This window comes from Gadus morhua, chromosome 19 (assembly GCF_902167405.1).
Source record: "Gadus morhua chromosome 19, gadMor3.0, whole genome shotgun sequence".
NCBI lineage: Eukaryota > Metazoa > Chordata > Actinopteri > Gadiformes > Gadidae > Gadus > Gadus morhua.
This window is the reverse complement of record NC_044066.1, coordinates 269,559-287,057: the sequence shown is the minus strand read 5'-3', so window position 1 is coordinate 287,057 and position 17,499 is coordinate 269,559. Positions and strand designations below refer to the sequence as shown.

The following is a 17,499-nucleotide window of genomic DNA, read 5'->3' as shown; positions in this document are numbered from 1 at the left end:
GTTTAACCAAATCATTTGTACCCGTTTAAACAAACCAGTTAATCTCGCTGTCCAGGTGAGTTCGGAGAGGTGTGCAGCGGGCCCCTACGGTTGCCAGGGAAACGGGAGTTCCAGGTGGCCATCAAGACGCTGAAGGCAGGCTACAGCGAGCAGCAGAGGCGGGACTTCCTGTGGGAGGCGTCCATCATGGGCCAGTTCGACCACCCCAACATCATACACCTGGAGGGTGTGATCACCAAGAGTGAGTCACGCAGGATGGTCGCCCAGCTTTAGAAACAGGATGGAGCCGAGAGCGGCCGCTGAGCCCCATGGTGCTGAAAGGATCAATCTAAGAATGATGTTTGTTCACTGTATGAACTGTATTCCTTAACCAATGTTGAAGCTTCCTTTCAGCTTCTGATTACTTTTCTCAATTTGGCTCTTTTGTTCCTTTTGTTTTTCCGAGAACCATAATATTGTTCATTGGAACCCCTTTGATTAATTCTATACACAGAATGAATTGAGTTGACTTCAATCCTGACTTGCTTCATTCATCATGGTTCTTGGCTCAGTTGTTGTTGTTATATTTCTTTCCAGGCAAGCCAGTGATGATCATAACAGAGTACATGGAGAACGGCTCTCTGGACTCCTTCCTCAAGGTAGGAGGGGAGGAACCATAGAGGAACCATAGAGAAGCAGGAGAGGAACCATAGAGGAACAAGAGAGGAACCATAGAGAAACAGGAGAGGAACCATAGAGAAACAGGAGAGGAACCATAGAGAAACAGGAGAGGAACCATAGAGGAACCAGAGAGGAAGAGGAGAGGAACCATAGAGGAACCAGAGAGGAAGAGGAGAGGAACCATAGAGGAACCAGAGAGGAACTATATAGGAACAGGAGAGGAACCATAGAGAAGCAGGAGAGGAACCATAGAGGAACAGGAGAGGAACCATAGAGGAACAAGTTAGACAAACAGGGCTTTGTGAATGACCTTAAGGTAAGGTATACTGTACATTCCTGAGTGTGTAAGGTCTAATATGTCGGTTTCTGAGCCTAGCGGCAGCAGCACCAGACCAGTTAGGGATGAGACAGATGAATCCCATTATTCAAAGGGATTAGATATGAAGCTGGTAAGATCAGCCCTCATGTGACAGGGTTCGCTACAGGTCGTAGTAATGGCCTGCCGGTGGTTAGAGCTGAAAATGTATGAACATTCGCTCCATACAGTCACACCAAAGCAAACACACTCACCATGGCAACGGGAGGCAGCTAATCGCTTCTGCCTCAGCTGGACGCTCCAGTGTGGTCCTTCATAACTGGGAAGGAGGTGGGGGTCTGTCTGGGTTCTGTCTGGGGCTTAGTAACAATCAACCCTTCATCTCTTATCCATTCGTCAAATAGCCAATCCAGTTATGTCCGAGGGAAGGACAAAGTTAACCAATTGTCTCACTGTACTTGATGTTAATCATAAAAAGGTTATAATAATAATACTGGTTGTCAGAACAGAGGTGTATGTTGAAGCGTGAGGTAAGCATCGACCGGGAAGCCCTGAGGCTGATGTCATTTTCTTCTTCGTTGCAGAAGAACGACGGACAGTTCACGGTCATACAGTTGGTCGGCATGCTGCGAGGCATCGCATCAGGCATGAGGTACACAGAATCTCTCTCTCTCTCTCTCTCTCTCTCTCTCTCTCTCTCTCTCTCTCTCTCTCTCTCTCTCTCTCTCTCTCTCTCTCTCTCTCTCTCTCTCTCTCTCTCTCTCTCTCTCTCTCTCTCTCTCTCTCTCTCTCTCTCTCTCTCTCTTATATACATACACATGCAAGTGCAGGCACACACACGCATGCACATACACACAATAGTGCATTTGAAATGAAGATGAGTCACCCTGCTGCTGTGTATAACAGGTACCTGTCGGAGATGGGCTATGTGCACAGAGACCTGGCAGCTCGGAACATCCTGGTGAACAGCAACCTGGTCTGCAAGGTGTCCGACTTCGGCCTTTCCAGAGTCCTGGAGGATGACCCCGAGGCCGAGTACACCACCCGGGTACGACTCAGGGTGGGGTTGGTGGTTATTTATGTGTGTGCGTGGGTTTGTGTGTGTGTGTGTGTGTTTCAGTAACAGCAGCAATAACACCTTTCTTACTGTTGGTGGGAATCAAATACAGGAGGACATTTTATATAATCTATTACAAGTTATAGTGCAGACAAGCTTCAGTTCTATTCCATCCACCACCCAGATGTATGATAGATAGATGTGCCTATCCAGCGGTCTGTAGCCCCTGTTAGGCTGTTCTATTCACCAGTCGTGGGGGTGGAACCCTGCCTCTGGTGTTGACGCAAGAGGTCAGATGGTGAAATGTTTTGAAATGGCTTACTAAAATTACAATGGTGGTCCCATAGAAGCGCCTTCAGTTTCTGCTGTTGGAACGTTGATGTGGAATCTACTTGCAGCACATGTACACACAATTAGAGAACAGATTGCCTTCAATCAAAGACGATTTCTAATATGGCAACATGTTTGACAAATAAAGCTTTTGAACTTAAACTTTGAACTTGACTTGACAGGGTGGGAAGATTCCTATTCGCTGGACGGCTCCGGAAGCCATCGCCTACAGAAAGTTCACGTCGGCCAGTGACGTGTGGAGCTACGGCATCGTCATGTGGGAGGTGATGTCATACGGCGAGAGGCCCTACTGGGAGATGTCCAATCAGGATGTGAGTATGTCACAGCTACAGTCACAGCCAGATATGTTGATGAATGGATAGATAATAAAGATGATTGATAGATTGAAGGATTGATTGATTAGGCTAGAATAGGTAGGTAGGGAGTCTGCACAGGCCAGTGTGAAGTGAGGAGAATAACAGAAAAAAGTTTCAATATAGTTTTACTACAGTAGGAACTTTGAGTTTGGAGAGAGAGAAAGAGAAGTAGAGCAAGCTTTAAAGTCAGTGGGAGAGATATGCACAGAAGGCATTAGCATGAAATCATGAACTGTGTCACACCAGTGAAATACTGAAAACAGCCCCAGAGGTGTTATTTATATAAAGTTACACACTCCCAACCACTCACACACACGATCCACACATGACCTCTTCATCCTGCTGCTCATTTTCTAACTAAGCTTCTAGTCTGTCTGGCAGATGTCTCGAGTGGAGAGAGGAAGAGAGGAGAGGAGAGGGGAAAGGAGAGGAGAGGGCGGTGAGGAGAGATAGTTAGGTCTTTGATGTTTAATTGAAAGCGATATGCAGGATTTTTTCTGATCTTCTTGAAATAGAGTTGTTCTCTCTATTTACCACATGATACAGAACCTCAACCTCTCTCACCCCTAGCCCAACCCATCTGCCAGAACGTCTGTCGCTCTGAGTCTGTCTGTATTGCTGATTTTGTCTTTCCTTCTCACTCTATCCATCAGCTGTAATCATCTCTCTCCCCCACTCTATCTATCTCTCTGATTCTATCTGTTTCTCACTCTATCTATCTCCCTGAGTCTATCTATGTTTCTCACACCCTCTATCTCTCTCCATCATCTGTTATTCCCACAAACTCACAATATCTCTCTCTCTCTCTCTCTCTCTCTCTCTCTCTCTCTCTCTCTCTCTCTCTCTCTCTCTCTCTCTCTCTCTCTCTCTCTCTCTCTCTCTCTCTCTCTCTCTCTCTCTCTCTCTCTCTCTCTCTCTCTCTCTCTCTCTCTCTCTCTCTCTCTCTCTACCTCCTCCTCCCCCCTCTCTCTCTGTCTATGTGTGTGTGTATGTGTGTCTGTGTGTGTGTCTTGAAAGTGGAATTCCCTGCATTATGTTCTTGTGTTCTCAGAACTAGGTGCCCACATCTCGTCTCATAAGCCCTCTCCCTCTTCTCAAAGTAAAATTGTTACATCAAACCACACTCATACTGTTCCGGTGACTTACTGCTTGCTGCATCCAAAAAAGATGCCTAGAGCTATATCCAACACCAATCAAATAAACCTGTGAGTGAATTTGCCCTAAAGTGGGGCCAAAGAGAATATATATTAAAGAAATCTCCATTCCTACCAAATCTTTGTAGAATTTTCTTCTGCGCCACACCATAGATCAGACACAACTCTTCTCCATTCCAATGCTATTCAATACTCCTAAATACTGTTATATATTTTAAAATGTCACATCAAATCAATTGTAATTAGAAAGGGAACTCCCCGTCTAAGTGGGGACTGACGTGGCTCTACCTGTTGAGCCGGCCGCCTCACTTATCGACCTGCAGGTCCCTGCATCAGACCCCCTGGCCCCCCCCTCACTGATCTACCTGCACCAGACCCCCTGGCCCCCCAGTCACTGATCTACCTTCACCAGACCCCCTGGCCCCCCAGTCACTGATCTACCTGCTCTCCCTGCACCAGACCCCCTGGCCCCCCAGTCACTGATCTGTCTGCACTGGACCCTCTGGCTTCCCCTCACTGATCTACCTGCTCTCCCTGCACCAGACCCCGCTGGCTCCCCACTCACGCCTCTGGTCCCCTCTGCAGGTGATCAAGGCAGTGGATGAGAGCTACCGTCTCCCAGGGCCCATGGACTGCCCCGAGGCCCTTTACCTTCTCATGATGGACTGCTGGCAGCGGGAGCGCAGCACGCGGCCCAAGTTTGACGAGATTGTGGGTGTGCTGGACAAGCTGATCCGCAACCCCAGCTCACTGAAGAAACTGGTCAACTCTTCCCACAGGTCAGGAGGCCACACTCACAACAATCACCAATCGCCGTGCACCAACCCCTAAGAGAGGGGTAGGTGCACGGCTGGTGGAGGCGGGTAGTGATGAGAGTCTGTTAGGGGGTGTGATCCCTACAGGATGATGTCCCCTCACAGACATGTTGTGGTACTCCTTCAGAGGGCAGGAGATAGTATCATCTATATTACCGTCTGTTGTGCAGTTAAGCCTCACCAGGCTTGCTCTGTGTTCTGGTGTCTTCCTCTGATGGAGATGACTCTAGGTACCTACTGTGGTCTAGCCTGGAGGATAAATGGAACCAGAACGACGTATTAATGAATATGAATATTGGTACATATCATGTTTGTTGTTTAGAATTGTAACAAGCTTGTTTGGCTGAACCCAAGTGCACAGACTGGCGACGAGCGCGGAACAGAGTCAATAGTTTATTTGGGTTCTGGATCGGCAAGCAGGATAGTCAGACAGGCAGGAATCAGGAACCGGCAGAATAGTCAGACAGGCGGGGATCAGGAACCGGCAGAGGAGTCAGACAGGCGGGGATCAGGAACCGGGAGAATAGTCAGACAGGCGGGGATCAGGAACCGGCAGAGGAGTCAGACAGGCGGGGATCAGGAACCGGCAGAGGAGTCAGACAGGCGGGGATCAGGAACCGGCAGAGGAGTCAGACAGGCGGGGATCAGGAACCGGGAGAATAGTCAGACAGGCGGGGATCAGGAACCGGCAGAAGAGTCAGACAGGCGGGGATCAGGAACCGGGAGAATAGTCAGACAGGCAGGGATCAGAGAGCAGGCCGGAGCGGTGGTAAGTCAGGAGTAGAATCGTGGGAGAGCACTGTGAAACACAAGAGACAATCTGGCAGGGAATGTTTGGGAGGAGAGGACTGATATAGGGGATACACAGGTGAAGGTGGTTGGGTTAATTGGGAGTGATCAGGGTGGCAGGCTGGTGAATGAGAAAACCAGGGGCGGATCATGACAGTACCACCCCCGGCAAGGGACGGCTCCAGACGTCCTAAACCGAACAGGGAGGGTGGAGGGGGCCCGGAGGAGGGTTAGAACTCCTCTGAGGCCTCAGAGATTGCGTCCTCCGAAGAGGAGGAGGACGCGACATCGGAGTCCCTTCTGTCAGAGAAACCACTCACCGGTGGAACTGTAGCGGACTGGCGGGAGGACGGGGCAGGTTGGTCAGGCTGGGATCGGTGGAAGTCAGAGATAAGGCGGGGGTCCATGATGAAGCGAGCTGGAACCCAGGAGAGCTCCTCCGGACCGTACCCCTCCCAGTCCACCAGATACTGGACCCCACGTCCACAGCGGCGGGAGCGGAGGAGACGCCGGACGGTGAACACCGGACCCCCGTCGACGAGCTGAGGGGGAGGAGGGGGCGGAACGGGAGGAGCCAGAGGACTCTCCTGGACAGGTTTGACCCTGGAGACATGGAAGGTGGGATGGATCCTCATGGAGCGAGGAAGCTGAAGGCGTACCGCCACAGGGTTAATGATGCGGATAATGGGGAATGGTCCAATGAACTTGGGAGCCAGCTTGCGACTCTCCACCTTGAGAGGTAGGTCAGGGGTGGAGAGCCAGACCTTCTGGCCAAGTCGGTAGGCAGGAGCCGGCGTGCGGTGCTTGTTGGCAGCAGAAGCGTGGCGATCTGCAGCCTTGGAGAGAGCAGAGCGCGCCCGGGTCCAGGTGCGTCGACAACGACGGATCAGGGCTTGGACCGAGGGGCAGGAAGACTCCCTCTCCAGGTCGGGGAATAGGGGTGGCAGGTACCCGTAGGCGCACTGAAAAGGAGAGAGACCGGTGGATGAACAGGTGAGGGTGTTATGCGCATATTCTACCCATACCAGTTGGTCAGACCAGGAGGCCGGGTTGGTGGGCCAGCTTACTAAATCGATCCACAAGGGTGAGGACGACAGTGTGGCCCTTGGACGCGGGAAGACCGGTCACGAAGTCCAGAGAGATGTGCGACCAGGGACGATGGGGGATGGGCAAGGGGTGCAGGAAGCCGGCAGGGGGGCGGCGAGAGGTCTTACACTGGTTACACACGGGACATGCGTTGACGAAGACCCGGACGTCCTCCTCCAGTGACGGCCACCAACAGCGCCGTTGCAGGAAGTCCTGGGTCCGCTGGATGCCGGGATGGCAGGTGAGTCGGGAAGCGTGACCCCACTGGAGTACGTCGGAGCGGAGGGGGGCTGGAACAAACAGGCGGTCTGGGGGGCCGGAACTGGGAGCTGGCAGATTAAGGGAGGCGGTCCTTACCTTCTCCTCAATCTCCCAGGTGACAGCAGCGACAAGGCAGGAGGCTGGAACAATGGTGGAGGGTTCTGCCGTCTCATCAGGGGACTCGGGGAACTGTCGAGAAAGAGCATCTGGTTTAGTGTTCCGAGAGCCAGGGCGATAGGACAGGGTGAAGTTAAACCTATCGAAAAACAATGACCAGCGGGCCTGTCTGGAGTTTAGTCTCTTGGCGGTTCGGATATACTCCAGGTTTCGATGATCAGTCCAAACCAGGAACGGAACCCTGGTTCCCTCTAGCCAGTGCCGCCACTCCTCCAGGGCCAGCTTCACCGCCAGAAGCTCCCTGTTTCCAATATCATAATTTCTCTCCGGGGGGGTTAGGTGACGAGAGAAAAAAGCACACGGGTGGACCTTCTGGTCGGAGGATGAACGCTGGGAGAGGATCCCCCCTACTCCCACACCAGATGCGTCCACCTCCACAATGAACTGACGTTCAGGTTCAGGGATCTTGAGGATGGGGGAGGTGGTGAAGCGGGTCTTGAGGGCCTCGAAGGACTCTTGAGCAGCATCAGACCAACGGAAAGGAACCTTGGGTGAGGTGAGGGCCGAGAGGGGGGAGGCGATGGAGCTGAACCCTCGGATGAAGCGCCGATAGAAGTTGGCGAACCCCAGGAAACGCTGCAGCTGCTTGCGTGTCTCCGGGGTAGCCCAGGATGTCACAGCAGAGACCTTGGCTGGATCCATCTGAAGGCTGTCCTTAGCAATAATATATCCTAGGAAGGTGACGGAGGGGGCATGGAACTCGCACTTCTCCGCCTTGACGAACAAGGAGTTGTCCAGGAGGCGACGGAGAACGGAGCGGACGTGGGTGACGTGTTCCACGAGATTTCGGGAGAAAATCAGGATATCATCCAGATAAACAAAGACAAACTTATCAATCATGTCCCGCAGCAGATCGTTGACTAGCGCTTGGAAGACTGCCGGGGCGTTGGTCAAGCCGAAGGGCATCACGAGGTACTCGTAATGCCCCGTTGGGGTGTTGAAGGCCGTCTTCCACTCGTCTCCCTCTCTGATTCGGACCAGATGGTAAGCGTTCCTCAGGTCAAGTTTGGTGAAGACCGTTGCCCCCTGGAGCAGCTCAAAGGCGGAGGAGAGTAGTGGAAGGGGATAGCGGTTCTTCACTGTGATGTTGTTCAGACCACGATAATCGATACAGGGTCTCAGGGACTTGTCCTTCTTGCCCACGAAGAAGAACCCGGCCCCAGCCGGTGACGAGGAGGGTCGGATGATCCCAGTAGCTAGGGAACTCTGGATATAGTCCACCATGGCCCCTCGCTCTGGAATAGAGAGGGAGAACAAGCGTCCCTTGGGGGGTGAAGTGCCCGGAAGTAGGTCGATGGCACAGTCGTAGGGACGGTGAGGGGGCAAGGAGGTGGCCCTGGCCTTATTGAAGACCTCTCTATTGAAGAGGTCCTGAGACAGGATTGCTGACAGGTGACTCCCCATTCTCGGATGGAGCAGGTGAACCAGTCGATGTTGGGGTTGTGTCTGCGAAGCCAGGAGTTACCCAAGATGACCGGCTGGTTGGGTGTGGGCAGGAGCATGAACTGAATGGTCTCCCGGTGGCCTCCAGGCAGGAGCATGCACACAGGACCTGTCCGGGAAGTTACCCTCCCCAGCACGTGTCCATCCAGGGCTCTGGCGGAGATCGGCACTGGCAGTCTCTCTGGATGGAGTCCCAGCCGAAGAGCGAGGGACCGATCCATGATGCTCTCGTCTGCCCCAGAATCGACAAGTGCGGTTATGGGATGGGAACTGGAGGGCAACAGGAGCTTACCGGAGAGAGTGGGTCTTGTGGAAGAGGCAGAGTCTGAGATGGAGCTCACCAGTATGCCTCTGGTTACTGGTGAGCTCTGGCTTTTTCCGGGCAATGATCGGCGAAGTGTCCAGACTGACCGCAGTACAGGCAGAGGTTCTGCCTCCGTCTTCTCTCTTTCTCCTCCGGGGTAAGATGGGTGCGACCCAGCTGCATTGGCTCCGGATTCCCCATTCTCAGGGAAGCGGTTGGGGTCTGCGGCAGGAAGGCGGGGGTAGCCGGGAACCAAGAGCGAACAGGACTGCGTGGCGGAACCTCTGAACGCCTCTCCCTCCTGCGAGCCTGGATTCGGAGGTCGAGGCGGGTAGCAAGCTCGGTCAGAGCTTCCAGTGATGATGGCGGGTCGTAGGCAACCAGCTCATCCTTGATGTACCCAGCCAGCCCTTGTAGGAAGACATCGCGGAGAGCGGCCGGGTTCCAATCACACATGGGAGCCCTGGTGCGGAAGTCGATGGCGTACTCCGAAACTGAACGACGTTCCTGGGACAGGGCTAACAACTCCCGCCCGGCCTCGGATCCCAGAGAACCGGTTCCGAAGACTCTCCTGAGCTCTTCGGCAAAGGAGCGGAAGGAGCCGCAGGCGGAGGTACCTCTCTGCCATTCAGCGGTGCCCCAAAGACGAGCCCGTCCGGAGAGATGATTTACGGCGTAAGCCACCCGGGCCTCTTCGGAGGCGAAAGTGAGTGGCTGAAGAGAGAAGAGAATTGTGCAATTGCACAGGAAGGCGTTGCAGGTGGTAGGATCACCATCGTAGCGTTCGGGGACTCCTACACTAGGCTCACGGGGTAGAGGAACCGGAGTCTCGGTCGCCGCTGGAGCAGGGGGTGAAGGAATGGCGCCGGTCTGGACGTTCGCCAATTCCTGGCAGAGTCGTATCAGGTCTTGCTGTCCCTGAGCCGTGACGTCCATCACCTGCTGTAGCGCGCTCTCCATCCGGGAGATGCGGTCCTCCATCTGGGCTGGGTCCATTGTTGGCCAGATTGTTCTGTAACAAGCTTGTTTGGCTGAACCCAAGTGCACAGACTGGCGACGAGCGCGGAACAGAGTCAATAGTTTATTTGGGTTCTGGATCGGCAAGCAGGATAGTCAGACAGGCAGGAATCAGGAACCGGTAGAATAGTCAGACAGGCGGGGATCAGGAACCGGCAGAGGAGTCAGACAGGCGGGGATCAGGAACCGGGAGAATAGTCAGACAGGCGGGGATCAGGAACCGGCAGAAGAGTCAGACAGGCGGGGATCAGGAACCGGGAGAATAGTCAGACAGGCAGGGATCAGAGAGCAGGCCGGAGCGGTGGTAAGTCAGGAGTAGAATCGCGGGAGAGCACTGTGAAACACAAGAGACAATCTGGCAGGGAATGTTTGGGAGGAGAGGACTGATATAGGGGTTACACAGGTGAAGGTGGTTGGGTTAATTGGGAGTGATCAGGGTGGCAGGCAGGTGAATGAGAAAACCAGGGGCGGATCATGACAAGAATGGCCGCTACGTTTGCTGTCAGCTATCGAGCCTTATGACGTTGCTATAGCATTGAAAATATAGCAAATTAAAGAACCTATTTTATAATTATTATTTAAGGCTGACAGATTACAATCTTAAACCTAGATCAATTACAATCTAACTATTTTGACAAACGAAAGCGCCAAAACAATGAAAAATGTGCCATCCTTCCTTCCTTCCTTCCTTCCTTCCTTCCTTCCTTCCTCAGGGTTTCAAACCTCTTGGTGGAACATGCCAGTGTGGAGGTGGACCATACCACTCTGAGCCAGAGTGTGGGCGACTGGCTGGACTCGATCAAGATGGGCCGCTACACTGAGCTCTTTATGGACGGGGGTTTCTCCTCATTGGAGACGGTTGCACAAATGACCTCAGAGTAAGTCCACTACCTGCTAAAGACAAATGTTTGTCTTGATAGTGGTGCGTTTCAATAGTCTAGCTATTGCCAGACCAAGCTCAATCGTAGATTGCACGTTGTTCTGGGGATTGGGGAAGCTGCCGTAATTTTCTCCAGCACAAGAGGCGTGATCAACTGACATAGTTCAACTGACTCTGTACGCGATTGGCTGCTTGCCGTCGCTTCGCTGTTGTCATTGTGTTAAACCAATAGCGCGCCAAGGGGAAAAGCCAGCTTGGTGATTGGCTCTCGCAAAAACGTTTTGGAAGCAGAAAGAAATGTATTGCTTTTCTCCAAACCCTTGTATAGGGCGAACTCAAATCGCCGGCAGAATGGGCGGGGCTACCCATTCTAGAGTTTCAATGCATAAAACATTGAATTGAACGATATAAAATGTTTAATTTGCTGTTTTTGTGTGTTCCATAGGGACTTGAGACAAGTAGGTGTCAACCTTGCTGGACATCAGAAAAAAATCATCACCAATATCCAGGAGATGAGAGTTCACATCATCAACAAGACCACTGTAACCATCTGACACACACACACATACACACTCACACACCGTCTATGGACCTAATTGACAGAAACAAACTAGGATTGATTTGGAATGGTCAGACCTAGTTTGACTTTGAGCGCTTTCAGTAGATAAACGTAAAAGCAGGATCTTTTCCAACAAGAGGATTGTGTGTTCTATTGAATCTGGATTGGTTGGTTCTAGGGGAATCAGCATTGAATTTGTTGATTGCTTGTTACCAAACCGAGAAAACTCTTCTCAGAATGACGCCGATGAGTTGGAGCTGACCTGAGCGGCACCTGGACCACCACTCAGACCTCTGGACTGCAGAACGCCCTTCTACAACTAGATTCAGATGGTTTGAAACTGTTTTACACAAAAGGAACAAGACTACGGTGACTGTCTGCATCTAGCAGGGTGTACCTTATCCGATGCTGCAGGTTGTTATTCCTCAAGTGGACTTCCATCCGAAAATAGGAGTTCACTTTTTATTCTTATTACAACCTCTGCTTTAGCTCGTTTTTGGGTCTTGCCCAAACACTGGTCAACCAACTGTAAGCACTGCAATACCACACCGATTTAGACGCTATTGCAAGCACAACAATACAACAATATCACACAAAGAGCAATGCGGGTGTAATAGGACTTTATGGCAATGAATACTGAGTAGGGCTTTGAAGAGTAGATGCAAGGCATCGGGTAGAACAACACTACTGCACTTGGGATGCTCAGATGCGAACCATCGCCGGTTTGCCAGTGGAATGTAGAAACTCTGAGCAAATGGAGAGACTTTCATAAAGGAACTTTCTGCAGCGGGATCCTTCTACTGTCACCAGTACACAGTTGGGACCACTCCATCTGTTACTTTAAAACACAAAAATTATACTCATTCCAAGTTATCTGTCCTTGTTTAGCTCAACCGTTCTGTAAAACGAAGGCATAACCCATGCAAAGCCTCAGAACGCCCAGTCAAACCAGAAGGGAATTTTACAAGAAACAGAACTTTTTGCTCTGGTTCTCAACTCTTAAAGAACGTCAAACAATCAAACTCTAATGGAACTTCAGCCCACCCTGGACCTAGCAGAAGGTTCTGGGGTCTGGGACACAAGACCAACATCTGGGTACAAGTACTTAATCCTCAGTTATCCACCCACCACCTTCTGAACCTTCCAACTCCCTCACCTTTTCCTCCACTGCACAGCCACGTTTTTCAGAGGCAAAGGGATGTCACCGTCAGCCGTCCCTGGGGTGGATCATTTCAGGCAATATAGATATTGAACAATAATGATTTTATTTATTTGAAAATATCACTTTAAAGAAAAGCAACATTAAAAAGAAGTACCTCCACTTGATCCTATTGCACTCCGTATGACTTGCCCAGCAACTCAGTTTAAATGTTTTCTATGTATATAATGTATTATATATTCAAAGCAGGGAGCAGTGTATTTACATCTACTGTTTATTAACAATTGATATTGCATCTCAGAGGAGTAAAGACCATATAGGAGCACCCTTGATTTTACCTATTGCCAGACCGGCCCAGAGAGACACAATACAATGTAGTCATTGCGTTTGGCTGCAAGGAGCTTCCAGGATCGTCTTTGATATTATAAGTCTGGAAAACGATTTTCTATTTCAAATCGCAGAGGTGGAATTCCTAGACATCAAAAATAAAAGACCTTGTCAGAATTGTGCTAAATGGCAACAACATAAATATATAAAGGGTATTGTTGCAATCTGATTGGCGGTAGGAAATCTTACTTGGAATGTTCCACAGCTGTGTAATCAAGCCACTATAATTGTTGCTGCTTGGGGTTACGATGGAGCAATGTTCAGTATATATTATAATTCTGTCATGTGATAACTGTATGATATAATATCATGATGTCACTGGTCCTGGTGCTGCTTCCCAGTTCTTCATCGCTCCATTTCACAGCTGTGTTTACCAGACCATAGCTTTAAAATATATATTCTCTTTGCGTATTTACATACTAATATTGTTCTTGGTTATACAATCATTTGCTACCGGCTGCAACCCAAGCGGGAAGAGGAGATTGCAATGATAGTTTTGTAAGAGATGGACAGGACAGTGAATGAGGAGGACTATAAACCACAGAAGAAGAATGTGAACACATTCATGAGATGTTCACTTCCAGTTTCTATCAACCAAACCATCCTTGGTGTTTCAAGGATGGTTCAACTCTCATATAATAACGGTCTGCTGGTTGCTATGTCTCCGCAATATATGATGCACATTTGATTTTTTGGATTCGGTTCATATTTAGTTGTTATCATGATGACAGTAGACTAGAGCAAATCCGCCACAGATAGAAAGATTGGTAAAATGTAACGATGGTTAACAAAAGTTTTGGTTGAACTGAACATAAAATTGGGGTTGCATATTTAAATTGCACAAGAGGCGATGTCCAATGAGCAAAATATCATTCAGAATCTCAAAAACATTTTGAAACCAAATCCATGTTGATAATGTTGCCCTATTTGCATCAACTTAATACTTGTATTTAGGGCCTTCATACTTTTATTTGGGGTCTTCCTACTTGTATTAACCTATCCTGTTGACATGCAGGCAGGGTAAGTTGCTACAGTGAGCTACATTTTTGGCTCAGAAGATTGTTTGGCTATTGACACAGATTAGCAGTGTACCATTTAATCAGGAATGTACAGTGATGCTAACCGATAGCTATCCCGCACACACACTGTATTCTTCCATTTCAAAGATGTGTGTGCTCTTTCAAGTAGTTTACTTTCAGCTAAGTACAAAGTTTGCTCTTTAGTTCTTCCCTGACACAAACCTTTAAAGTTTTCAACAGCTTGCGGGATAACAAGGGAAGCAGTACACCTGTATAAGTGCCTCTGACCATTTAAGCACAACAAACTCCTCCCAGGCTCAACCACTCTGCCACAATGGTACCCTTGTGTTCTGTGTATTTCTGTTTGCCAACACTTTCTACAGGTAATAACAAGAATGTCTGACAGCATCTGTGTTGGAACTGGTTTTCGTTGCACCTTATTTGTCATGTCTGCCGTATAGCCGGGTGGTTTCTGCATCGATTTGTGTCTGCGGCTGGTCACTTTCAACCAATTGATATCACAACAGACGATTCTGCTTCAAAGCAACCGATGCAACCTAGGACCGAAAAGGTCTGACCCAACCTTCGGATACAAAGGCACAACTGATTGGCAGCACAATTGTATGATCTAAAATGTAAGCACATGCGTCTTGGTATCACGATGGTTCTTGTTAACAAACACCTTGATATTACGATATTTCTTTTTCTGATTTTGCGTTATTTGTTAAGTTATGAGTGGGTGGAATCAGAATTCGACAAGATGACCCGCACTTCAGAGTAAGATGAGGGATGTCTACAGAAATATTGTTAGAAAAAAAAAGATTTGGAAAGTTGGTTTATTTGTCTCTTCCAAATACTCGCCAATATTGTGTTTAGTTGAAAAACCAGTGTGAAATAACATGGGGAAACCTGATTACGTTCAGCGCATTCAAAATGCTTTTGCTCTGACCCTTTACTATAGAGCTGTTCTAATCTTGATGTGATTCATGCAACATCACAGCCGCGAATTGTGAAGTCGTTTACGTGATGTTATACTCAATCAGGACTTACACAGCTACCCTGGAACATCACCTCAAACCTATCATGAAGTCTGAGCCCTCACACAAAAGTTCTCTTCGAATGACTGAAAATATCTGGTTGACTTCACTATTTGCTCTTTAGAATTGATTTCAGTAGAGCCCAACTTCCTCATGACCCCCCAAAAGGATTTGTACTATAAGCTCTTGTGACCAACGGTGTCAGTCACATGAGATACATTGAACGGTTAAGCACATTTTTATTGAATTCCAGCGACTATTCTAAAGCAATATCTGATATCTGAAATGGAATAAGCACACTAGCACAAAAATATCTACTTGTTTAAGGTACATTAACAACATAAAAGTTAACTTCAACAGAATACAAGGTAACCATAACATAAAACAAGATAACTATAACAAAATAAAAGGTAACAAACAAGTTAACTTCAACAGAATAAATGGTGCATTTGCACTGATGTGCATATGGCTTAGAGAAGTTTAGCAGAGCGTTGGTATTCTTCAATGCCCCTCGAGTCCATCAGCTTCTCAGGAAGTCAAACCCTTAGGGTACATGATCACTCAACCCTCGGAAATGTGATACTTTAACTCACGCTTTTTAAAGCATTCAGAAACAGGCGACAGTTACAGTTTCCCTATTGCAACAGTGACTATTACCCTGATATCAAAAGTTCACATGTGAAGTTGTAAACAACTGTTTATGTGATTGGTTGAAAGCACAGAAAAAATACTTTACTGTTGTTCTATTGGTTTGTTTTGAGACTGTTGTGTATTGTTTGTGTTGATGTCTTTTTTAGTGTCTTAACAAAAATATATTTTTGCAATAAAATCATAAAATAATCTTTCCCTTTTTTAACAATCTTTGTCCTTACAGTAATCTATTTTTGTACTTTTAATGATTAAGTTCTCAACAGAAAGCGAGCACAGGCGGCCTCATGATAGAGAACTGCAGTGTTGTATAGAATATGTGATGCTTTCAAACCTGCTGATGCAATATCTGGCAATACATAGCGGTGGCAGTCAGGAGGAGTCAGGACCAGTCGTAACCAGGCAGAACTACTCAGGAGAAGTCAGGACCAGTCGTAACCAGACATAACTAGTCAGGAGGAGTCAGAACCACTCTTAACGGGGTCATCCCTATGTTCCCCTGGTCCTATGGTCCCATAGGACCCTTTTTTTTTTTTTTTTTTTTTAAAAGGTCTTATGTTCCCCCTTTTTCGGAAAAAGGGTCTTATGCTCCCCACTGTTGCGGGGAACATAGGATCCTTTTCTGGGAAAAGGGTCCTATGTTCCCCGCAATCTATCAATCTTTAAAATTATTTAAACTTTGCCCCACATTCGCGTGATGACAGCCAATGAGCGTTCAGCAGCGTGGCCACTGAGTGACATGTGTAACGTAACAGCCAATCAGCGTTCAACCGGCCAACTCGTGCAGTGCAGTCTAGTGGTGGATTTAATGATTCGTTTATGTGACCCAGTTCATGTGACTCAGTTTGCCAAGAGGAGTCGTTCTTGAATCGTTCATTCGTTCCGTTGAGTCTGACTGACTCAGCTGAGAAACGTGCAATGGCTTCCATTCCATGATGCGATTTACCGCTACCGGAAACCAGGCTGAACGAAAAAACGATTCACGAACGACTCCTCCCAGTTCAGTCGAATTTCCGGTGAATCGATTCACCGGAAACTCGGTGGAGGAGTCGTTCGCGAATCAGCCTAGTTTCCGGTAGAGGTGAATCGCATCATGGAATGCACGCCATTGCACGGTTCTCAGCTGAGTCAGTCAGACTCACTGCTACCGGAAACTCGACTGAACTGGGAGGACTCGTTCGCGAATCGTTTGTTCGTTCAGCCTGGTTTCCAGTAGCGGTAAATCGCATCATGGAATGCACTTCATTGCACGGTTCTCAGCTGTCGGTCAGACTCAGTGGAGATGGTGCTACCGGAAACTTGTTCGTTCGTTCAGTCGAGTTCCTGGTGAATCGAATGGTGAACGAGACGAACGAACCAACGAGAGAAACGAACCGGTTCGCTTCGTTCATCCCAAAGACTCGTTCATTCGAACCGGTTCGCGAACCAACGAGCCAACACTAGTGCAGTCCGGGGTGAACTTCAGCATGGAGGAGAAAGTGATTGTTGCCGTTTGCAACTCCCGTAGCTCTATATATAATAGCATATAATATAATATAATTGAATAGATAATGTCACGGCCAAAAGCTCTGTGCGCCTCCGGATGGCCGTAGCGCGGGGAGCTCTCGTAGGGATTGGGCTTCTCGGGTTTGTTTACCGGCGTTGCTATGGTTTCCGGTCTTGTGTGTTCCAACGGTTTATTAGGTAGGCCTATCTAATAAATCTCTGTCTAATCAATAGTGTAATATTCTTATGTTGTAGCTGTTAAATGACGGGACCGATTTAACATGACGGGTACTTTATTCGAGAGTCCATTTCCTTGTGCCACACAAAACGATACATCTCGCGCCTCACCCTTCACATATGCAAATGAGGTGTCATCTGACCAATCACAGTAACCCATCTATCTGTAGGATATTACATCTCCCTTCTTTTGTAATAAACAATGAACATAACTAACACGCCTAACAGTGGCTCATAAACAAATACCAGAGGTAATAACAGGTAAGTAAGCTTTTCAGACATATCCTATAAGTAAGTAAGTA

General features: G+C 48.6%; 1 protein-coding gene across 1 annotated transcript in view; it reads left to right on the top strand.

The window, feature by feature from the left end:
• epha5 (EPH receptor A5) overlaps window positions 1-15,669 on the top strand; it is a 108,242-nt gene extending 92,573 nt beyond the window's left edge. Inside the window, exons 12-20 of the mRNA XM_030341500.1 lie at window positions 56-241; window positions 577-638; window positions 1,561-1,628; window positions 1,883-2,024; window positions 2,546-2,695; window positions 4,480-4,673; window positions 10,500-10,664; window positions 11,112-11,208; window positions 11,462-15,669. Coding sequence (XP_030197360.1) covers window positions 56-241; window positions 577-638; window positions 1,561-1,628; window positions 1,883-2,024; window positions 2,546-2,695; window positions 4,480-4,673; window positions 10,500-10,664; window positions 11,112-11,208; window positions 11,462-11,491 — 1,094 coding nt within the window. The 3' untranslated portion in view covers window positions 11,492-15,669. The remainder of the gene's footprint in view (window positions 1-55; window positions 242-576; window positions 639-1,560; window positions 1,629-1,882; window positions 2,025-2,545; window positions 2,696-4,479; window positions 4,674-10,499; window positions 10,665-11,111; window positions 11,209-11,461) is intronic.
• The last annotated feature ends 1,830 nt before the right edge of the window (window positions 15,670-17,499 follow it).